Source organism: Thermomyces dupontii, assembly GCF_041956625.1.
Source record: "Thermomyces dupontii strain NRRL 2155 unplaced genomic scaffold VTN31scaffold_6, whole genome shotgun sequence".
In the NCBI taxonomy this organism is placed as follows: Eukaryota; Fungi; Ascomycota; class Eurotiomycetes; order Eurotiales; family Trichocomaceae; genus Thermomyces; species Thermomyces dupontii.
The window spans coordinates 772,182-795,126 of record NW_027192312.1 but is presented as its reverse complement, the minus strand read 5'-3'; the positions used below and the strand labels follow the sequence as shown (position 1 = coordinate 795,126).

General features: G+C 55.7%; 8 protein-coding genes across 8 annotated transcripts; 4 read left to right on the top strand and 4 right to left on the bottom strand.

The window, feature by feature from the left end:
- Positions 1-243: 243 nt before the first annotated feature.
- Positions 244-997, top strand: VTN31DRAFT_6143 (uncharacterized protein; the record flags this gene model as incomplete). The annotated part of the gene is made up of 2 exons (XM_069406721.1): positions 244-354; positions 419-997. 2 exons carry the CDS (start codon positions 244-246, stop codon positions 995-997), a joined length of 690 nt encoding a protein of 229 aa, XP_069259225.1.
- Positions 998-1,264: 267 nt separating this feature from the next.
- On the top strand, positions 1,265-2,473 carry VTN31DRAFT_6142 (uncharacterized protein; the record flags this gene model as incomplete). Its single annotated transcript, XM_069406720.1, has 3 exons — positions 1,265-1,360; positions 1,419-2,007; positions 2,061-2,473. The coding sequence occupies 3 exons, from the start codon at positions 1,265-1,267 to the stop codon at positions 2,471-2,473; spliced, it is 1,098 nt and encodes a 365-aa protein (XP_069259224.1).
- Positions 2,474-2,839: 366 nt separating this feature from the next.
- VTN31DRAFT_6141 (uncharacterized protein) lies at positions 2,840-4,576 on the top strand (the record flags this gene model as incomplete). Its single annotated transcript, XM_069406719.1, has 1 exon — positions 2,840-4,576. The coding sequence occupies one exon, from the start codon at positions 2,840-2,842 to the stop codon at positions 4,574-4,576; it is 1,737 nt and encodes a 578-aa protein (XP_069259223.1).
- A 248-nt stretch (positions 4,577-4,824) lies between these two features.
- Positions 4,825-11,172, bottom strand: VTN31DRAFT_6140 (uncharacterized protein; the record flags this gene model as incomplete). The annotated part of the gene is made up of 2 exons (XM_069406718.1): positions 4,825-6,912; positions 6,967-11,172. The coding sequence occupies 2 exons, from the start codon at positions 11,170-11,172 to the stop codon at positions 4,825-4,827; spliced, it is 6,294 nt and encodes a 2,097-aa protein (XP_069259222.1).
- A 1,715-nt stretch (positions 11,173-12,887) lies between these two features.
- On the bottom strand, positions 12,888-16,677 carry VTN31DRAFT_6139 (uncharacterized protein; the record flags this gene model as incomplete). The annotated part of the gene is made up of 3 exons (XM_069406716.1): positions 12,888-13,464; positions 13,515-16,074; positions 16,131-16,677. 3 exons carry the CDS (start codon positions 16,675-16,677, stop codon positions 12,888-12,890), a joined length of 3,684 nt encoding a protein of 1,227 aa, XP_069259221.1.
- A 929-nt stretch (positions 16,678-17,606) lies between these two features.
- VTN31DRAFT_6138 (uncharacterized protein) lies at positions 17,607-17,922 on the bottom strand (the record flags this gene model as incomplete). The annotated part of the gene is made up of 2 exons (XM_069406715.1): positions 17,607-17,635; positions 17,694-17,922. The coding sequence occupies 2 exons, from the start codon at positions 17,920-17,922 to the stop codon at positions 17,607-17,609; spliced, it is 258 nt and encodes an 85-aa protein (XP_069259220.1).
- Positions 17,923-18,594: 672 nt separating this feature from the next.
- VTN31DRAFT_6137 (uncharacterized protein) lies at positions 18,595-19,797 on the bottom strand (the record flags this gene model as incomplete). The annotated part of the gene is made up of 2 exons (XM_069406714.1): positions 18,595-19,503; positions 19,558-19,797. 2 exons carry the CDS (start codon positions 19,795-19,797, stop codon positions 18,595-18,597), a joined length of 1,149 nt encoding a protein of 382 aa, XP_069259219.1.
- A 1,365-nt stretch (positions 19,798-21,162) lies between these two features.
- On the top strand, positions 21,163-22,285 carry VTN31DRAFT_6136 (uncharacterized protein; the record flags this gene model as incomplete). Its single annotated transcript, XM_069406713.1, has 2 exons — positions 21,163-22,116; positions 22,172-22,285. 2 exons carry the CDS (start codon positions 21,163-21,165, stop codon positions 22,283-22,285), a joined length of 1,068 nt encoding a protein of 355 aa, XP_069259218.1.
- Positions 22,286-22,945: the final 660 nt, after the last annotated feature.

Sequence of the window (22,945 nt, the reverse complement as noted above, 5' to 3'; positions counted from 1 at the left end):
ATGAGCAAATTCTCCAAGACTTCGCCAGTTGTTGCTACGATGTTATCAATGTTATCTTCGTGACACGTGACTAGGTTGGTACCTACTCATACTCGTTTCCCAGCAGAACGATCCTCGCGGGGCTTTCAGAATTCAGACCTTTGCACATCACTTTGTTCGTGTCAGGGCACCCTCCGGGCAAGTGAACGTCCTAAATCTTGAGTGACTTGAACTCTCGCATTTTTCAGAGGTTGGTTCCTGAATATGACGGAACTCACCTTTGTCAAGTCATTTCTGTCCGCCGTCGACTCTCGTCCGGTGAGATTCTCACAGGACTATGTCGCGGACCCAAGTTCGATGAAATGGCCGATTCCGGTAGGTTCAACTAAAGCATTTACCGAAGCATTCAGTAGCGTTCAATCTGACGCGGCGCCTTCAGTACACACTGCCGCGCCTACCACAATCCTACGCCTCTCTGCCCAAGAAGATTAAGACCACCGACGTTCCCGGAGCGGCCAAATCAGTTAACGTGCAGCTCAAGTCCGCGCGGAATCCGACACTCGACCTCAGCCTCGACAATGCGCCTCTGATGACGACCACAGTTCACGACCTGCGAGAGTTTGTCCGGCAACGGGTTGTGGTTGGCGATAGCGGCCAGCCTCCCGCAGCAGAGAAGATCAAGATTCTGTTCAATAAGAAGCCCGTCGGTGGGAGTGCGGAGAAGACGCTGGCAGAGATCCTGTCCGATGTGCAACCAGATGCTCTGAGTGGTGGGAAGACCGTCGAGTTTGGGGTGATGATCATGGGCGGCGCGATAGTGAGAGCAGAGACCGCGCCTGCAGAGACACAGAAGGAGAGTGCGCCAGGGACTACGGAACCCAGCGGCGAGGAAGTGTTATCGACAGATGCATTCTGGTCGGATCTGCAAGAGTTCCTAGGGCGCCGGATTAGAGATCGGGACGAGGCTTCAAGATTGGCAACGATATTTAGGCAGGCATGGGAAGCTAGTCGTTCTTGACCTAAGGTTGCTCTATCAAAATAACATACGCGACGCTTAAGCTGCCAATTGCCATTTAAACATTCATATAGTAGCGAATTACACCATCTGGCTTGAACTGTTCAAGAATCGAGGCGTTGGTGATTCCGGAGAGCATGTGAAGATTTCTGCCTCAGGCATCAATACTTAGTCCCGATAAGAGATTGGCGATAGCAATTTGTCCCTTGGACGCCAGACACAAGCCTTGCCCTTGACAAACCTCTGGGGACGGATCAGCGGTGCGTCAAAATGGGCGAGGAAGAACGCTCTACTCCGCCTCGTGAGCAGGCGGCCGCAGGCGAGTTGCCTCGGCCGCCACTGACCCCAGAGCAGCTTCGTCGAATAGTGAGCTCCTTCCTTTCGAATAACTACGAAGACCGAAGCTGACACCGTGACAACCCAGGAAATCAACCGAATGAAAGCCAAAGCAATCCGCGAGCAACGCGAGAAGGAAGCTGCCGCGGCCGCGGCCGCCAACAAAACCGGAGGAGTAAAGCGCTCTTACTCCGCGATGGCAGCGGAAACGCCCGCATCGCAACGGGACGCGCGAACGAATAATAACAACCGACCGCTGGAGAAGATCCGACCGGCGCGGAATTTCGCCAAGTACGTCGACTACGATTTTAGCAAGATGACGGATACCAAGGGCGGGTTTCTGACGGAGGAGGACGATCCGCACAACAAGGTGCTGCATGCGCGGGAGGAGCAAAAGGAGAAGAAGCCCGCGCATATGACGCAAAAGGAATGGGAGCGGCATCAGCTCCTCAAGACAATGGAGGAGGAGAAAGTCGGGCCGTTTGAGCCCGGGTTAAGTGTTCTGGATGATAAGGAGCAGCAGAAGAAGTGTCGCGAGTGCGGAAGTCTTGCGATCGACTGGAAGTGGGAAGAGGCGTTTAAATGTTGTGTCTGCCATGGATGCAAGGAAAAATATCCCGAGAAATACAGCTTGCTTACGAAGACGGAAGCAAAGGAGGACTATCTCTTAACAGATCGTAAGTGTTTCCTACGTCTGCAACTTATGGGCTAGCTGACCGGGGTCCGGTAGCCGAACTCCGCGACGAAGAACTCCTCCCGCATATGAAAAAGCCAAACCCGCACAAAGCCACTTGGAACGACATGATGCTCTACCTCCGCTACCAGGTCGAAGAGTACGCCTTCTCACCCAAGAAATGGGGCTCGCCCGAGGCGCTGGACGCCGAGTTCGAGCGGCGCGAGGCTGAGAAGAAGCGGCGACGTGAAGCCAAGTTTAGAACGAAGTTGGAGGATCTCAAGAAGCGGACACGCGTCGAGGCGTATCGAAGAAATCGCCAGGGTCCCGCGGGCGGGAACTTTGGCGATATCATTGGCAAGACCAAGCATGAGCATCAGTGGGGGCGGGGAGTGGAGAATCCAGAGACGGGGATGACAGTCAAGAAATGCGTCGAGTGTGGCATGGAGGTTGAGGAGCTGGAATTATAGTTTTTTATGAGCATATTGTAGACATGACTGTATATCTGGGCTAGAAATTTTAATCCAATATGATCTTTGATCAGATAAGATCGCACAACGTCATTGGTGCGGAACCTCATCCAGAACTTCGAGCTCTTCAAACTGACCATCACCCCCGAACCCTCAAGGCTCCGACTCCGAACAACATTCCAAGACATTCCCCAACAGTCCGCTTCTGTAAATCGGATCGCTGAAAACGGACACACCGCTTGATACGACGAACGCAGGGAAATTCGCGACAACGCCCAACATCGCCGCGAACAACTTTTGAATCATCAAGCACAAGACAAGACCTGCCAAAGCAGCACGCGTCCTCTCTAGGACACAGCACGCCCCATGTCACAACATTACAGCACCGAACCCCCACCCACCGCATCCGCCACCCTCGAAACCACCGTCGGCCCTTTACACATCTCCCTCTTCGCCAAACAGACCCCTCTCGCCTGCCGGAACTTCCTCCAACACTGCCTGGACGGATACTACACCAACACGGTCTTCCACCGCGTCGTTCCGGGATTCATCATACAGGGTGGGGATCCGACGGGGACGGGATCCGGCGGACAATCCATCTACGAGGATCCGGAATTCGAGTACGATCCCGACGGGCGGGATCCGAACGAGAGGATTGTCCTGCGGGATGAACTTCATAGTCGGTTACGGTTCAATCGGCGGGGGCTTGTTGGGTTGGCTAAGAGCGAGGATGGCACGTATGGGAGTCAGTTTTTTATTACCCTGGCGAATGCGGAGCGGGAGTTGAATGGACAGTGTACGCTGTTTGGTCGGTTGGAGGGGGATAGTATCTACAATGTGATCAAGATTGCGGAGGCGGAGTTGGTGGAAGGGACGGATCGACCGGTATATCCGGTGAAGATTACGGCGTGTCATGTGGGCGAGCTGGGGCCGTTGGAAGGGAAGCTCAAGAAGCGGCAGAGAATTGCCGTGCCGGAGGATACAGGGGAAAAGCCGGCAGTGCAGAAGAAGAAGAAAAAGGGCAAAGTCGGCAAGGCACTCCTGAGCTTCGACGCGGACGAGGGGACCGAGGAGGTCAAACCCACCAAGCCCAAGTTCAACACCAAGTTAATCTCCCACGCTGAAGATCTGGACCAAAAACCTAAAGCCGCGGACGAAAAAGAAAAAGACGAAGAACCGACAAGAGCTTCCAAGAAACGGGCCCGTTCACCATCGCCTCGTGGCCGCGAACCCGAAGACGGCCCGCGCAAGACCCGTCCCAAGACCCCAGACCCATACCACCAAGTACCACCCAAAGACCCGGAAGTCCCCGAACACATCCCACCGGATGAAGAAGAACCTACCGAAACGACAACATCAGAGCGTACAAGACAATCCGCCCTAGAGCGAACCAAGGCGGAAATCGAAGCCCTCAAGGCCTCCATGCGCCGAAACGTCGGCCCCACGAAGCAAGACGACAAAGAAGAGAAAAAGTCCGTACTAGAATCCATGATCCCCAAGTCGTCCATGCGCGGACGGAAACGTCCAGGGCTGGGCGCCAACCCAGTCACCAACCCCGCCGCCGCCGACGCCACGGACTCGGAGGCGCTGCGGTTATTCAACGATTTCAAAGCGAAGCTCGAGTCGACGACCCTAAAATCCTCCACCACCAACTCCACCAACAAGAAACAAGAAAACGCCTCTCAACCAAGACGAGAACAAGAAAACAAGGCAGACGAAGGAGAAGAGGAAGAAGAGCCGCAACCCTGCGACCTTCACTTCATCGTCAACTGCCAATCCTGCCGCGACACCTTCACCGCCAACGCCGACAACGCCGATGGCGAAGATGACGCCAACGACACTAGTTGGATGACGCACCGTCTTACCTTTGGCAAGGACACGCTCGGGAAAGACCTGAATTGGAAGAAGACGCACCATGCGGAGGAAGAGCTAGATAACTTGATGGTGATTGATCCAAGGGAGAAGGAGAAAGAAATCCGCGAGGCAAAGCGGCGGGAAAAGCAACAACAACATCAACAACAACGGGGTAGTGCAAAGAGCGAGAGGGATCGCGAGTCGGAGCTGCGGAAAGCGAGGAGGGGGGAGAGGGAGTGGGATCGTTAGCTACATACTGTACTTCTTGTACTGGTACATAATAAGCCTGCTAGATTTGTTATACGTGTAAAACTGTAATGATTGATAGCATGTCATATTCCATAGCCAAATGCCTTCTACCATGCATTCATTCATTCGACACATTCAATGAGTACAGTACATGAATGATGACACCGTACCAATCAGGAACAAAAACAAAAAGAGCGCTTTATTCATCCCTCCAAATCCACAAACAAACACACACTGAAACAAAGGAATCAACGCGTCGAACTTTGACTGTACGTTTGATGATGATGATGATGCCCCGATCCCTCTTGATATGCGGATGTCTTGGCCGGATACGGAATCCCACCGATTGTCGGCGCCAGAGGAGGTGGAGGAGGCGGAGGGCCGTGTCCGACAATGCTTGCCGGCGGCGTGTACGAGCGGGGAATTCCCAACGTCGATGAGCTCGGTCCTGGCCCGGAAGGTGGTGGTGTGGCACTAGCGCCATGGCCATGACTGCCAAACGGGTTCGAGCTAGGAGGGGGCCCGGTGATGGACGGCTGCTGCTGGTGTGATCCGCTGACCATCGCCTGTACGTGCTGTTGGTAGGTCTGGGGGTGGCTGTGGTGGTGTGGACGCAGGGCATGCGGTGGTGGTTGCGTTGTAGACGGCGGAGGCCCGTACGGTGAGCCCGTGCCGGACGGAGGATGCGGTGAACGCACGCTGAGGGGTGGGGTCGCGGAAGGCGGCTGCTGGGAGGGCGTCCCCGGCCGCTGCGGGCGAGAGCCGAACGGTGGGATGATGACGTGCGGTCGCTGCTGAGGCGAGGGCTGCCGATACAGCGGGGTTGGTGTTGTCGAGGGCGGATCTCGGGCGTTCGTCCCGTGCAGGGCTGGCGGCGTTGGCTGCGACGAGTACGCGGATTGATATCGACTCGAGGAGCTAGGGGTGTTGTTGACGGACGCCGGCAAACTCGGGAAGCTGCCATAGCTCGACGGAGGAGGTGCCGAGCGTTCGCCAGCATCGCTCTGCGCCTGCTGCGACTGCGACTGCTGGGATTGACTCCTTGGATCAAATCGCGCCATCCAATCACTGGCCGGCTTGGGTCCAGAGCCACTCCCTAGTGAATACGACGAGAGATCCGAGTGTGATGGTCGACCGGATCCTTGGCTCAGGATTGGAGTTGACTCCTGAACATGACGCTGGCTGGGCAAATAGAGTGGCTTCTCATCATATCGGATGGGCGATGGCTGAACCGGCGGCGCCTGTGTCGCAGCGTAGCTTGGCCGAGGAGAGGGAGCAGTCGCCACATTGCTGGCAATTCGTTTGCGCTGTGGTGGCTCTTCAGGTTCATCGTCGTTCAGAATGCTCATAATATTCGACCGCTTGGCAGGCACTTGGCGAGGGGGTTCCTGACGCGGCGGCTCCTGGCGCGGTGGCTCCGGAGGCCCCGGCGTTGGACTTGGCCTGGGCAAATCTTTGCTCGGCGAAGGCAACGTGAGGCCCTGCTGGTGAGTTCCCGGCCCTCCAAACGGATTGAACGGCGATTGAGACTGTCCCTGGCTAAGGGATGATCGACGAGCAGGCGAGCGCTCAGAGGCGAGCTTGGGCAGCAGAACCGGGGAGGCCGGTGCTGTCGATAGGCTTGAATGCCGCGAATGTGTCCCGCCAGTCATAGCCGACTGTGGCGCTGTTGTTTGCTGTTTTTGTTGCAGCTGCTGGGGCTGCGGCGCCTGTTGGGGTTGCACGTAAACCTGTTGCTGTGGTCCCTGGTACTGGCTCGGAGACGCTTCAGTCCTGGGCAGGAGATGCTGCGCGGACATCTGCTCCAGTCGAGGCACCTCCGACTGAGCAGGGGCATGCATGGCAGCGGGACGCGGCGATGGGTGAGGTTCCTGCGACGTCCTACCTGGAGCAAGGGCGGTCGCGCGCAGATCACGCCGATCATCGGTGAAATATCCCAAACGAGGGCCTCGCGATGGTGCAACCCCAGATTGTCGACCAGCGCGGGAGGCTTCCTCCGGTATCGCGGGGCCTGTCGGAGCCGCTTGAGCAAGCGGATGATACCGGTTCACATTTCGATCGGCACCCTCCGCAGGTCGCATGCCCAAGGGTGATGGTGAGATAGCAGGCGGCACCGCGGGCCTTGGCTTTTGCGACTGATCAATGTCCGTATGGGGCGCCAGGGGCCGCTGGGTGACCGCCGACGGAGTAGCTTCGTAACGCCTCTTGGGTGCGACGTTAGGGACGGGTAATGGCCCGGTAGGCTCTCCCCTCATCTTCTTGGCCTCGGCCACCTGCACAATCTTCTCAAACTCGGTGTTTCCGGAATCAATTTTGCGCTGGTAGTAGTTTTTGACCTTGCAGTCATGTGTCAGCACGTAGTCATACAGAACCCGTGACATCGACTTTACCATGATTGGAGTCTTTGTCTTCATGAAATTCGAGATGCCTTCGAAATCCTTCCCAAAATGCGCAAGCAAGGCCGGGAAGTCTCGCACCTCCGTCACAGACCAGTAGCTAGTCGGCTGCAGCGAGCCGTACCCGGTTTCCGTAGTCGTCTTGACTTCTGCGCCCTCGTTGCCAACCGACCCTTCCTTGCCACGAGCTCGCGAAGGCCGACGCGCAGCAACTTCGTCCGGCGCGCGCTCCGGCTCTTTGGCGCGCACCGTCGGGTCTATCACATCCTCCACAGTACCCGGCTCCGGCTTGGCCATCAGCGGCACTGGTTCGGGAGCAGTAGCAGTCGTGGCAGCGACCAATGGCGACTGAGAAGCACTTGTCGTAACAACCGCCGGGGCGGGCGTAGGAGTAGGTTGTGCGGAAGGAGTAGGTACCGGCGACTCAACCTGCTGCTGTTGTGCTTCCTGTTGTTGTTGTTGTTGTTGTTGTTGTTGTTGTTGCTGCTGCTGCTGCTGCTGCTGTTGTTGCTGCTGTTCTTCTTGTTGCGGTTGCGGTTGCTGCTGTTGCTGCTGCCCTCCACGCGCCCTTCGGCCTCCCCGAGACCCGGTGCCAGACCTGCCTCCACGTCGACCGGTGGGCTTCTCCGGCGCTTCACTGCTGTCCTTTGACCCACGCTTCGCTGCTTCAGCATCGGCAACGGAATCGCCGCCGAAGGTGGGCGCCGCGGCACGACGCGGACGACCAGTATCAGTAACCGGGACGGAATCTTCGTTTTCATCGTCAGGACGAACCCCGTTAAGATCGGACATAAGCGCATTTGATTTGGGTCGGGTGGATCGTCTTGTGCGTCCCTTGCGCGTCCAGCGCTTGTTGAGCTTCGCCTTGTACTTGATCTCCTCCTTGGTAAGGTAGTAGTGCATGATACACTCCTGGAACGTGCGGCCGGGAAGCTCGTTGGCAATCTTGCCCCATTTCTTCGGGTACGCCATGAAGGCATCCGTAAATATCTTGTGCTCCTCGGGCGTGAAATTATCCTCGGGCGGATAGAAGCCAAACACCTCAAAGGCATCGTCCGGGTGGACCTTGTTGTTTATGTCCTTGAACACGCAGGCCTTGGCCTCGTGCGGCTCCAGCATGTCCGGGATGACTGCCTCCCGGTCCAGGTCTGGTCGCGCCGTCGCCTCCATGCGCCGCCGGCGCTCCGACTCTTCCTGGGCGGAGATGGCCGAGGCCAGGAGCGCATTCTGGAAATCCAGCTCGCTGTTCCCCTTGAAACGCCTCGGTGGCTGCTCCGGGGCAGGCGTACCCGGCGCCTGCCCTGGAGGCGTCGCAACACCAGGCGTATTGGCCTTTTCTCTCTCTTCCCTCTTTTTATCCAGTTCACGGACAGCCAGTCGCCACGGTCTGTAGTAAGACAGGAACTCCTCGCGTAGCTGCTTGTTCTTCTTGGACGTTTCCCGTCGCTGCTTTGCAATTTCCCGACGGATGGCATCTTTGATCCGTTCGTGCGTTCTCAGATTCTCCTGGTACACGTCCAAATCCGAGATTGGGGTTGGCGGGCCGGTATTCAAGAAGGGGAGCGACTCCACAGTGATTTCGTCTTTGGCAACAGGTTTGGGAGCCTCACCATTGACCTTGTCCTCCGCAACAGCTGGTTCCTCCACAGCTTCAACCTCTCCCTTCTCAGCTGCTTCCGCATCCGCATCGGCCTTTTTCGAACGATTGTCCAAGGTCACCTCAATGGCAGACGGCTCTGGCTCATCAGCGACGGTGCCGTCCGCGATCATACTCAGCAGCTGAATCTTCAGCAGCAGCTCCACAATTACGGGGTCCTCCAGCGTCGGAGGCGGCATCTCGGCCTTCAACGCACGCATGTCCTTTTCGAAGAGCTCCTTGCGCTGGTTGAGATACTCCTCGGTAAAGACATTTTCGTCGTCCTCATCACTCTCGTGCGTAAAGTCCGGAATCGAAGCCTCGTCTCGTTCCAGAGCGGCCGTCGACGGCTTCTCTGGCTGTTCCGCGTCGTTTGCATCCTGGCGAACATCTTCCATTGGCACGTCATCGTCAACTGCTGGTGCTTTCCCAGGCTCTGCCAGAGACTTGACCGCGGGCTCCATTTTAGGCTCGGGCTCGACTCTCGGCTCCGTCTGCAGATCAGACGCGGGCTTTTCTGCAGGTTCCTTCTTAACTTGCTCCGGCTTGGACTCCACTGGGATTGCCGAATGTTCTGCTTCCTTTTCCCCTTGCGAGCTGGTGCGGCCGGGCGCAACGGGCGCGCCAGAAGGACCGCGGTTATTATACCCCGGTCGAAGCCATTGCTTGCTACCCTTGGAAGGTCCTCTAGGAACTGATTGTCGCACACCCGCACGAGGTCCGGTGGGAACATTGGCAAGTGGTAGGCGAGGCGACGTCTGCGGAGACGTGCTCCGTGCCGCGGGGAGCTGGGTCCTTGAGAGAACTGGGGAAGGGGTCGTTGACGCGGGGCCGGCTGGAACCGACGAGCCGAAGCCGTGGTCATGCGGCTGAGACTCAGAAGACTCGCGACGCCGTCGAAGCGCGGCTGGAGCGGTGGGGGGCGACTGCTCGGGCCCTGGCCTGGATGTTGCAGCAGGACCAGTTGGTGCCTTTGGAGGAGCGCGGATTGGCGTCTCTTGCTTGGGCCGGGGCTCCGGGGCGGTCGCCCGTGCAGCGCGAGGTTCCGACGGCGGATGAGCAGTAACGCGATCAGCCTTTGGCCCGGTTGGTGGCTGCTTGATCGTCGCCGGAGGGGGGTCCTCTGGACGAGGCTTGTCGCTTTCAGTGGGCGGCGGCGGCGGCGGCCTCGCTGGCGCGGACGGTGGCTTGGAGGGTGTCGAGGGAGCTGCTGGGGGCAGCGAAACCGATCCGAAAGCAGGTACCTGCGGAGCCGATGGGGGAGGCGAAGCCCTGGAAGCTGACTCTTTGAACAGCTCCAACCGATACGGGTGAACATCGAGTCGATCGGTATCGCGTCGCTGCTCTCGAGGAGGCACGGAAGTGATCGACGATGGTCTGCGAGGCGGCTCTCCCGGCCCTTGGTCGGACGGCTTGCCATCAACCTTGGCTGCAGCACCGGGGCCAGATGGCGGCCCGGTGGAAGAGGTCGAGCTGCTGGGTGCACGATTGTCCAACCTGCTGGGTGGCGGCGATGCTTTTCTCCACGAATGCGGAGCAAGCCTGTCGCGGTCATCGCGCTCGAAACGCGGCCGGTCATCATCCCGTCTGTCACGCCAATCTCGGTCTCGCCGATCAAAATCCCGGTCCCGATCTCGATCGCGGTCCCAGTCCCGATCCCGAAAATCACTGTCACGGTCTCGGTCTCGGTCACGATCTCGAAACCCACCTCGATCCCGATCACGCTCCCTATCGCGGTCACGGTCCCGGAAATCGCTAATCTCTCTATCACGGTCGCGGTCTCGAACTCTGTCACGATCCCGATCTCTATCGCGGTCCCAGTCACGATTTCGGAAATCGGTCTCTCTATCACGGTCTCGATCTCGGTCTCGATCGCGATCCCACCAGCTATCCCTAGAGCGACTTCGGCGACGGTAAGAATCCCATTCACCGGGAAAGTACCCACGTCCTCGACCACGGAAGCTGTCCCAATCACCCCTGCCACGGCCGCGGCCAGGGCCGCCGCGGGGAGGAGGTGGAATGCCCAGGCCAGGTCCATCATTCGGATTGGACGATGTCGACACCAAGCTGTCCCGGGAATTACGACGCATCCTCACGATATCGCCATCCCGCAAGCCAGCATCGCGAGCATCGCGGAAATCCCGCGGCTCGCGAGGCGGAGATCGAGACCGCCGATAGCTGCCTCCACCTCTCACATCTCGGGGCTCAAAGTCTCGATCTCTCCGGCCCCAGTCCCGATCCAGGTCACGACGATAATACGAGCCATCGCGGAAGTCGCGGTCGCGGTCACGGTCCCGATCTCGATCCCGGTCCCTGTCCCTCTCCCTGTCACGGAAGTCACCGCGCGGTGGGTAGCCCCGTCCGCGGCCGCCGAAGGGCGGACCCCTCGAGGACGAGTCGACCAAGGCCCGGGGACCGCGAGGCGGCTCGCGGCCTAAGGGAGTGTAATTCGGGTCGTCATTTCGCGGCCCGAGAGGCGGCGGTGGGCGTCGGTCGGCATAACGATGGGGAGAACGATCCCCGCGGGACCCGAACCCAGAGGAAGAAGAGAAGCGCGCCGACATTCCCAACGCATGCTAGGTCGCGCGCGGGGTCCAAACTCGGCGAAACGACCGGAGATGTCGAATGTAAAATGAAGTGCGAGAGGAACGGAGAGGCAAAGGGGCCTGAAAGCAGGAGACCTTTCAAGTTAGCGCTTGCTGGCAGGGCTTCAACAGGCGGCTGCATGGTAGTCACGTGACCGGAAGAGGAACGGAAGGCGTTCCAGATGGATACGGACCAAAAGGGGTTTAGCGTAGGCCCGAGTCAAGAACTCAAGATGGATCTGCCGAGAGCCAGGGACAGCGATTTCTTTTTTTTTTTTTTTTTCTTCAAGGACAAAGAAGACGGCGTTATGATTTGATGAATTGATGCATATGTGGCGCGCTGCAGGTGATTATGTATTTGTTCTTGTCTTGCAAGGATTTGCCGATGCGCTACGGAGGAATGCAGCACCCAATGGGCAATGGAGGAATGCCGCAATGAGCGATGCCCAACTGAGACAAGCACTGTACGAGTATGTACTGTGATGATGTCCTCGGGGCGTGATGGAACAGAAAGTTTGTCGCTTGCAAGGTTCGGACAGTTTGTCAGCTCTCGAATTCATCTAATTAACTTCGATTGAGAGGACGAACCCAGCTGGAGGACGAGCCGATGGGGGCAATAACTCGGAGAAGAGTCTGAGCGTTTGACCCGTCGATGAAGACTTCAATCTGGACCTATTCCGTAGAATCTCACAGATTCTTCCGCAGTTGACCTAGTTTATCGCCAGCTGGGAGAAATCAACAATAATATCGAAGAATAGTACAGTAATGGGTGAAAGTTGAAAAGAACGAAATATGCAGTGGATGCATTCGGGGCCCAGAAAACGTGCATGAAACCCACCAGCCAATCACAAGGCAGAAACTAAACTGCTCTGGGGATTTGGGACGGGCCCCACTCTGCAGCTCACACTTTGCCGCTTTTAGCGTTGTGGCTTGCAGCAAAGAATATTCGGTGCTCTCTGATTGGTTGGCTTTTCAAGGTGGTCCGAGCGCTGAGGAGATCAATGCCGGGATTAGATAAGCATGATGAGCTAAGCATCATCTCTGCTCAACGCTTCATTTGCCTCAGTGCCTCAGGCCCTCTGCGCTAGTCCCTTTTTCTTCATCTCGTTCAACAGTATGTACAGTAATGGAGTTCATATGAACATGGAGTACTCCCGTGTTGACGAAACAACGATTATGGCAAGATGGCCTTGAATTGGTAATGGATTCGTCCATTGTGATTACGGTATGTCATGTTAGAATCCTATTGCTTGAAATTTCCAAGGATCTGCACCGATCCAAGGCCAATTGGGTACGAATGAACAAGTCCAGAACATGCCCGACTTGACGAGTCCGACTGATCAATTCTATACCCTGGCTGCAGCTCAGGTTTCCTTCGAAGACTGGCAAGTTCTGCCTGAATGAGAAGTGTTTCCCGAGTGTTCCGAAGTCTGCATCAGAATTGCACTCGTCTCCCAAGTCATCTAACTAGGTAAATCAATACAGATGATTGCTAATGCCTCGCTCATACATCATTATCTCTGCTGGATTCGATCTCAAAGCCTTCACAAAACCGAACATCCCAAAGAAAACAACGAATACTAAAAGTAACAAATGGGTATTGAGCCCATGTCCCGCGAACAAACCAGACACCCCGCGTCTACACGCCCAAGCTTAACACCAATCCCACTCCGTTCTCCATGTATCATCCATCATCATGTCTTGTAAACTCGAATCACGTTGATCACGTTCTTCCGGCAAATCGGGCAAATGTCGACCCGGTGAGCGCAGGCCACGCAGGCACAGACGTGCCCGCAGTCGTAGATAAGCGCGTTCTTCTCCTCCGAGTAGCAGATCTGGCAGAGGTCCATCTCCTCGTCCGCAACCTCCCAGTACGTGATGCCCTTGCCGTGCCGTTTGCCGTCCTTGTAGCCGCCCACGTACTTGTTGCCGGTCGCCTTCTCGATGAAGGTGCCCTGGCCGTGCCGCTGGTCGTCCGCCCACTGGCCTTCGTACGTGTCGCCGGACGGGTACTCCATCTTGCCCGTCCCGTGGCGCTTGCCGAAAAGGAACTCACCCGTGTACGTCGTGCCGTTGTCGGAGATGTGCGTGCCCGTCCCGTTGTAGTAGCCCTTCAGGAACTCGCCGCTGTAGTAGTCCCCGTTGAAAGTCGCCTCGATGGTCTTGTGACCGCTGAAGGCGCGGACAGGGTGTCTCCGGCCAGCCGCCCACAGGTATTGCGCCAGCTGATCCGGGTCCGTCAACAGCCCGGCCTTGGCGTAAGCGGTGCGCCTGGAACGCGTTAGCATGAACCGGGTTGAGGCAAGAGGAGAGAAACTCACTGTTCCTTGTTCCACGTCTCACCGACGATATAGCAGAAGCAATCCCGCGCGGGCACAGGAAAGTATTCGGTCGACGCAATGTAGGTCGCGTCCACCCGGGACCAGAGTCGGATTCGCTTGTCCTCTGGCAATTTCAAGTGTCTGCGGATCTCAGAAACGACGCTGTCATCCACGGTCGAGAAAAATCCTCCCTTGAAGCGGAAGGCTTGCTTCTCGATATCAAACCACTGGATAAAGTAATAGATGTGAGGCGGGGGCCCCTTTGGCCTCTCGGAGCTCACTGCGTCATTCGCGGCATCTTGAGTCGGTGGAACGTCCTCCGCAGCTGGAGCGTCGGTCATGGTCACATCAGTGGTCTCCGCGCCGTCAGCCGGACCTGCCGAAGAAGAGTTCTGATCGGGCTTCGATTCGGCCTCCTGGGATACTACCATCGGATCGGGCATGCGGAAGATATCAAAGTCCGACCCGGAGAGAATGTGCATCCAGTACCGCACGACGGTCAAGTCCTGGTTCAGCGTCTCGGTCAGATCGAACAGCCGATTCAAGAGTACCGTCGCTGGAAACAGCGGCTTGACATCTCCAATCTCCCAGAGACGCACGCGATCGGAACTGATCTTTTCGGTTTCTGTGGATTTGGCCAGCGCAATCTTCCTGCGGAGTTCAGCCAAAGTCGTGTTTTGGGGCAAGGTCAGGTAGAGCACGCTGTCATTCCGCTTCGCGACGGACATCAAATCGTAGGCGTCGAAGAGACTGCCGAGCTCCTCCTCATTGAACTTGGACGGCAAGCTGTAGACCTCAACCTGCACCGTCCGTTCGGGCTTGGATTCGTCGGACTCCTCAGGGACCGTGCGGTACCGCTCTGAGTGGAAGAATGATATCACGTTCCACGGCAAATCGCATTCCTCGACGGGTCCCGGGAGATATTCCGCAACCGCGTCGTGACGCACATACAGCACGGCCACGACACAATCGCGACGAGATCGCTCGCTGTTCCAATCGCCTTGGTGGGCGCCGGCATGGTTCTCCAGCGCGGCCTTCCGCGTCAGGCATTCAACGCGATTATCCGGGCCGTCATCAAAAGCCAGCCACTTGGAGCCGGGCCCGCCGGGACGAAGGATGCTGAAGAATCTCTGGGAAGAGCGTCGCCCGCGGTGAACAATAAAGCCGTAGAGATCGTAGCGACCGCATTTGCCATCGGCTACGTAGGACGACACATCGAGCACCTCATTCAAGTCCACTTTGTCATACATGAGCTTCCACTGGCGGGAGCTGTTGCTGAACCGGTGACGATTGAGCTCAATGTGCAAGACGGGGGGCAAAGACCAGCGACCGGGCTTCTTGTCGAGGTAACCCTGGACCAAGTCCTGAACCGTTTTGCCCTTGTCCACGGTGACGCGGATCCGCGTGATGGGGTCCGCAGGCAAGGCGTTGACTTCCTGCACACCGATCTTGGGGCTGTCAAAGAGCTGCGCGAGCGCATCCACAGCCGGGGTATTTTCCAGCTCCAGTTCGAGTGACCGCCGGAGTCTCTCCCAGAACTCGATAGCATCACTCGAGAATTCCTGGAGGTTTCTCAGCGTTCCCGTGAGCTTGTCCGTGCTGACAAAGCCTCCGTCCTGACTCCCGAGCCGCCAAATCACTTCCTGTAGTGCGGCACATACGGGCCGGGGCTTGACATGGCAGTTGGACAGATGCTCGTGAATGTCGACGCTGCGGATGATTTTCCGGAACGGAGCCAGATGAACCCAGGCGGCCAGCGCGGCAACTTCCACGCTGTGGTTGATGTCATAGTCACCCATCGGCCGATACCCTGTCAGAGCGTACGAGTCCCAGACTTGTTCGGACGAGCATGAATGCCACCAAAGGGTCTTCGTGGGATCATCAAAGATACGAATGTAGGCGTCAAAGGCCAAGGTATCATTCCGCAACAGGGCCTGGTATTGACCCCTCTGGCGACAATGGATTTCATCCCAAGGGCCATGGAAATTCGTCCAGCCCCAGTCGACGCTGTTCGGGTTGAATTGGTGCCTCGATGTCTGCGCATAGCGAGTGCGCGGCTCGTTCGGGTTATACAAGACTACTCCGACCTCGGCAGAGACGCGCCAATCTGGCGACGATGTCCCTTCCTGAGAGCTCTCACCAGAGCTACAGGTGTGACCCGCTTCTTCGCACACCTTTTTGTAGGTGTCGTACCACTCGGTCGACTGCGCCGCGGGCAGACGAACCTGGATATCTGGCTCGCGATCTTGGAGCGACGCATCGGCGGGGCCGCGCAGGACCTTGAAGTCGGTTTCCGGGATGGTTTTGTCCGGCTCAGGAAAGTGTCTGGAACACTCGACGTAAATACTCAGAGAGCTCACGTCGTTACCCCGAGGAAAAAACTTGATAGTCCACCAGTAACCAGCCGCCCATGCGGGCGGTGAGCGCATCACTCTTGCTTTGTTGGGACGTTCCTTGGTACCCCGAACTCCCTTGATCTTCCAGGTGAGGCGAGCCTTTTCGATGGGACGGTATTCCGGGTCATTGGGATCAATGAAGAACTTGCTCTCCCAGTGGTCATCTGCATGGAATGTCGCGGTCAGTCCCTGTTGAGACGATAAGAGAGACACTTCTTACAATCGCATGCACTGGGTTGTGGCTCGATCTCCCGCAGCTCCTCCTCGCCGGGAGCGGAGTCATCTTCTTCGTAATCCACCCACGTTGCAGGCTCCTCATCTTCGTTTACCTCGTCGTCCCCCGCCGCTGACCGTTCCTCGTCCTCCACCCGCTCTGTAGGTTGTGTCTCCGCTGGCATTTCGCGTTCCTCGCCCGGCCCCGGAGACTCTGGCGACGACACAGGTGTCGTACTTTGGTTGGATTCATTTTGAGAGTCGGCAGGCGCGGTTTCTTGCAACTGTGCGGGGCGTTCTTCCTCATTGGAGGTTCCCACCGTCTCCGTGGGAACTGGCTCCGCCGTCGAGGCGGATTCGGCCTCCTGCTGGGTCTCCGGTTGAGACTGCTCCCGTGTCTCAGGATCAGATGATCGTGTTTCCTCTGGTCTCGGAGTCTGCGCATGCTCCTCGGAGGCGTCGGCGTGGTTGACCGTAACGAAGTGTTGGGGCTCTGGAGTCCCAACGTGAACGGGGGCTGGGAGCGCCGTGTCCACGGAAATGGGCCCATCCATTGTGACTATGAATTGTCGTTGTATATCGTGAACTTCAAGGACTCAATGTTCACAGTGAACGATCTCTACCGCGCAATGCCCCAATGTCGGGCCGTGCGGTCTGGAACACCAAGATTTCGAATATCGAACGATCGCAATGGAAGGAATTGAAGAGATTCGGACGGATTGTCCGATTTCTAATCTGTCAGGTAAATATCAAAGGGAGCGGGCCGCCGTCCACGGCAGGCAGAAAGGCGAGGAAGAAAAGATGCCTGGCCGGGGTGCGCAGAGGGGGATCCTTGACTCTCTCTCTCTCTCGCGCGCGGCTGAATCAACACAGGCAGGCAGACAGACCCCGGGGAGAACAGAATAGCTCTGGGCCAAGCTCCGTCGTTGGTTTCGTCTTGGAAGCTGAATAGATCCAATCCTTGCGCAGAAAAGGAACCACTCCACCACTGTCAGCAACACGAGGCTAACTCCCGCTCTCGATTCCCTGCAGGCATACTTTAAAGTATTGAATCAAGGCCAGTCAGGCTCCATTGGAGCACCTTGATTGATGACGTGCCGGGGGTCAGAATCACCAACTGGCCGAGGCGGTGTCCACTTGGCCAGGCGATCATTGGTCCAGCGCCAGGCGGGAGATTAGAAGCCTGAGGCATCAACGCGCGGGTGCCTGGATTCTTCTTTGCTGATTGGCTGCTCTGCAGCTCATTCACTGTCTGGTGGAGCCCCAAGGCAGGGATCCACTCCCCAGTCCGGGTTCGAGATCCACTGATATGGCTGAAATCGGTGCGGAGAGAGGCTGATTGGCCGGATCGGCTGCTTGCTGTACACCGCCTAGCATCAGCCAATCAGCTTTGAGAATTGACTCAACTTTGCCGTCTTTCCGGGTCTGGAAGGCGAAGCAATCAGCCAGATTTGAAGGGAGGACAAGTTGAGTCATCGAATCATCAACATGAGTCAACGGCGAGGAAGAAATCTCATTTATCAGTAAGTAAGTACATATGTACAAATCAACATTCTACAGTATTACTTACTGTCTGGATGAAAGAAGAGTCTTGACATGGATGGTCGGACAATACTAACATCCGCAAACAACAAACAACCTCTGATCGATGAACACGTTTCAAAAGCGGTGGAGCTTTGGCTGCTGGACGGACGATTTTGGACCTCTGGTGGCTTTTGGTCAATGTTGGCGAGGACGGTGATGATCAGAGCCGCATCCTGGTCGCTTGCGGCGGCTTGGTTAATGGTTGAGCAAAGCATCCATATTAGTCCGATCTGGGGAACAAAGAGATGTTATGGTATGCAGCATCAAAGATCCAAGTAGAAGTACGAACACTTTTGTAGGTTACACTGATCAAGGCAAGGATTTCTCTCAAAAGGATTGTGGAAAGCCAGTCGATTCAGGACTGCGGAATCCTTGCAAGTGCAAGGAATGAACGGGCACTTAGGCATCTATACAATCAATATGGGATGCAATCGACACTCATGGTCATGGAGCACCAGTCAGATCATCGAGGCCGCCATCATCCCGCCCTGGAAATGGGTGAAAAGCTGAGAATTCGCTTGACTCATGCGGCTTCGAGAGGATGGGCATATCTAACAGTCAAGATTCGAGAAAATATGTACGAGGTATCAACAAGTTAATCATCCAACGAGATGCGACCACAGGCACAATGATACACCCCATGATCGCTCTTTTTGCCACAGAGAGACGAGTACTCGCCAGTTTGACAGGCAGCCATGAGACGGCTCGCGTCTCTCCACCATCTGACTCATTGACACCCCCATGGCTAGCATCGGGATCAACATCGACACCGGGCCGGTTTGGGTTGGGCGCTCCAGTGAGCCAGCATAACGGATGCATTCGTCCTTGAAGAGACCGGCTTTCGCCCGTCCCTGAGCCAGGTTCTATCATTGCCCTACAGGTCCAGTTCAATCATGATTCTTTTCTGAAGCAGCGCCCCTGTCGCCTCCTCGGCCCGCCTGAGCAAAAGTCGCGGCCACAATCAACGGAAACACTATCGTCGCTTCCGCGTACACTTTGACGCTGTCGGCATTGGCTTTGATCTTGCCCCAACTGACCGCTTCATCGGGTCGCGCACCTGCATCGCTGCCGTCGAACTCCTGTGCAGTGTTAATGTACACGGCGCTCTCCGCGCCATTGCGCATCAGGCATGCGTTCGCAATGTGATGCTTGACCAGCCCGCCGCCGAGGATAATCATTCCAGCGCGCTTGGCTCGTACGGACATGGTATTGAGCTTCCGCAGATCTTGCACAATATCCACCACCAACCGCTTTGGCGACGACCGATAGCTGTGGAAGTACATCATATCACCGAGCGAGCCGTCTGTCAGCGCAGGACAGAAGATCGGAATATCATTTTTGGCTGCCCAGTATAATACCGAATCCTCGTTGTTGATCTCTTTCCCGAGTCGGTGGATGATCTTGGACGGTGTCCAGACCAACTCATCTTCGGGATTACCCGACGCTCGTGCTTTCTCCTTTGACGCCTCCTGCTCCTCAAGCATTTTATCCAAGATCGGAAGGATCCAGTCCTCAAACGCACAGTAGTTATTGTTTGGAACAATCAAGTTTCCAATCCGGTTCAGTCCCTGCGAGCGAAGTTTCTCCCCTGGCGCAGTGAACGAGCCCAAGTATGTCGGTGCGAGGCATTTGATCAAATCCTCCTCAATACCGCCGGCCGTAGTCACAATTGCAGAAACGTGCTTATGTTGGACGAGGAAGCGTAGTGTCTCGCGTAGACCGGACGAGATCAGGTTCGACGTATATCCCAAGAAGATTGTGGTGCCCGCGCCTGTTTCCGGGTCGCGATAGGCGCGCTGCCATTTGACTTGTTCAGCAAAGGACTTGATTTACCAGCTTCATTGTCCTACCATTTCATTGATGATGCGCACTGCCTCTCCTACCGCACTAGCCTGAAACCCCATCGAGGCCATGTTTGCCACCAGTTCCGGCACCGTTATGTCGCGGTCCCGGAATTGATTGAAGTCGACACCGCGTACCTGACGGGCATCCTCCGGCATTGCTGCCGATGACACCAGAACAGCCTCGGTGGCCGACGAGGGAACCTGCGTTTCATCGCGGGGCCCCCTCTGAGTTTTCTTCTCGGTCATGGCGTTTGCAGTTGTGGAATTCACGGCCACCGCGATCTCCGTAGTGTCTTAACTATGGTCGGCAAGTTTATAAACGCAGGAATGCAGTCTGTTTTTGCTTTCCATGAATTTTCCGAGGGGCAATTCAGAGGGTTTGATATCAAAGATGTTTTCCAATCAAATTGGAGATCAATTGCTTCCACCCAAGCGGATGGCGCTAGACCGGATACGGGCAGTTCCTAGGAGCCAAGACTCAAGATCATCCATCTAACCATTACCGTAGGTAACTACGAGTAGTTAACTTACCCTTAATCGGTTAGGTGTACGAGTCCCTCGTTACTTACCAAATCTGGGAAGCATTACGTTAATATGAGCTTTGCCCTACACGACTCGTTCCAGAGTTTCTCCTCGCAATCCTCACTCACTGCTCGTCCATCAGACAGGCTGTAAAACACGACAGAGGCCGATGTCCTTGGCTGTCACGAAGGACATGGCCGGTATTGATCTTATGGAGCAATTTCTGGACTCGGAATCATGCCCAGTCGACTGCAAATGGTCAAGTTGATCATTACAGGTGCAGGTTTCCCATGATCTCAGGTGCTATTCGTTTGCGGCCTTTTCAGTCACAATTCTCTGGAGTACAGAGTTCTGGACTCACCTTTTGTTGATTCATTCTTTCCATGTCATGACAATGGGCTGGAACCTCGCTGCAATGGCGATGATAAACCGTTCGATTGAAGAAGAAATCAGAAGGCGCATTTGGCAAGATAAGTCCTGCGTTTGAGATGTTCGATGAAGCAGATAAAACAAGAATGACAAACCATGGTCAAGTACTACTACCTACCATTGATCTTTGGGCTTGCACAGAGTGCACTGGTAAACACTCTAGGTACCTATCCCAAATTTCAACGGGAGCATTTAGCTTTCCTTGCCTCAATTTGGCACTGAAGCTGGTAGTGTTCATCACGTGAATAGGGCAAGAGGACATCAGGAAGGAGCCGAATATCATGGTACCTGCCTACTTCGAGGGAATCTTTGCTTCAAAATTCTCTCCTTCGCCCTCCAGTATCTCTTCATTGTATGTGCTTAGTTGATCCGGGTTCCCCATCATTCAGTCCTCGAATCCCAGTAGTCGGTATTCAATGTTTTGGCCAGGGTCTCATACGAGTCACAGGATTAGGGCTTCTACGTCCAAGCAGGTGCGGACCAGCCTTCGGCAGGACGATTAGACCGCCATGATTCTGACGACGGTCTAAGCGGATAGCTTGGGACCCCTCGCAGCTTCATTATTATCTCTCCCAGTGCCCACAGTATCGAGGTCATTGAACAGCATGCCAGTAAATCCATGACCGAATTTCAGCTGACATGCAACAGGAAGGTCTCGAAATGTCCGAAAAGTCGTTCTCCAGCAGCGCGCCGGGTCGCTCCTTTACCGGAACAGGTGCTTCGACACCAACGCAGAATTGTGCGGATCAACTGATCCCCATGGCGACCAGTAGAGAGAGCATGAGTAACATGCCGTCCTCTCGAGTCCTCCCAAATCGTAAATGCATCTACGAACGGAAGCTGCCTGGCGGCGCTTACATCTCGGCACACGTCGAGAGACTTCAACACGGGTACTACAATAATCCACGGTTATCGGACCAAAACATCGACTATGTAGACTTCCTCGGCATCAACTTCGTTTTTCATCCCGCGGCGTACCGGTTCAAGGCAGCCACCATCAAGATGGCGCTCTCAAGCTATTGTGAAACTGCCTCGAGTATGCTCTATCCGCCGCCGAAAGAGCCCAAGTTTATGATGCATGCTCCACATCTGATGTTCGGAACGCTGTGTCCCCAGGCTCTACACTGGAACTTCACCATTGTAGGTAGTGTGGGGATTACGAGATACTCACCCAAGGGAAATCCACTGTCAGCGAGCAGTGCTGCTTCCTTGCTGGATATGGTCAAGATCCAGGGATCGTCTCGCACGCTGCAAAGGGACCGTGACTTTGTTGAGGACGGCGAGGTGGTGTGGACATTGGAGGAGAGCCCGCGGCAGCGGTCGGGCTTGCCGCACGAGTTCACGTTTGTCACCCTGATTTCGAAGGCCCGTCGCGATAGCCGGCTGGATTTCTCCTTGACAGTCGATCCGGTGCTGGAAAACTCCTGGGGAACGTATCCGAGTTGGTTGTTGATGCAGACCCGGTTCCAGCCGGTGACTTGTCCTATTGACTTTCGAGCGGAGATTGGACAACGTTTTGAGCCGTGTTACTCGAATAAAGGGTTCAATTTTGCCGAGCTGGAGGACTCATTTGATGAATTCGTGAGGATGCCTGGGAGCATGTTTGCTTTTTCTGTGAGTGCCACGGTGAACCACGGAGCAACCAACGGATGGCTCATTCTGGACATAGGATTCCGGCGATGATGACCACGAGGATGGGGACAGCAAGGGATCTGGTGCCAAAATGATTGGCAGCATCGATGTACGCATTACCGAGCAGAAGCCGAATTGGCTGGGTTTGTAGATGGGACTGCTGTACTAGTTGAGTGTAGGAGGTAGCGTCGCTATATCATTATGATATTCTTCCTATAATACCTGAACCATTATCCAGATCGTAGGCCATACCTGTCAATCCGACCGGTGCCAGCAAAAGAACTTGGGGTCATCATTATTGAGTAAGCCCTCTTGAAGAGTCAAGAATAGTACTGATGACTCAAGACGGGAGGATCAACGTTGATTATTAGAGTGCAGCCGCTTCACGCAAGCATGGTTAGAAACTAACTACAGGGAAACAATAACAGGGGAGCTCTAGAGACTCGAGTAAGGGCCTCCGCATTCATTGTTACTGCTCCTGTTTTTTGTCGGCTTCAACACCGGAGATCCTGGGCACGAGCAACTCGGCGATTCTTGATCGACATTCAATCAGAAATGGCGATGGAGGAGAAAACCACTGGTTAAGTAAGGATGAAAAGAGAGAGGAGATATCCACGGAAAAAGGTAGATTCAAGCGTTAAATCGAGCACCTAGGTACTAGTAGGTGGTGCCTGTCATGGTGGCGGTGATGCATAGTCGCAGAACGATCAGTTCTTTCGATTCTTGGCTGCATTCTTGACAGGGGATTCTCTGTCTGGTCTTCTGTTCCTCCGTCGGTTTCGCGGAAGCGGTGACTTTGGGATATTTCAGG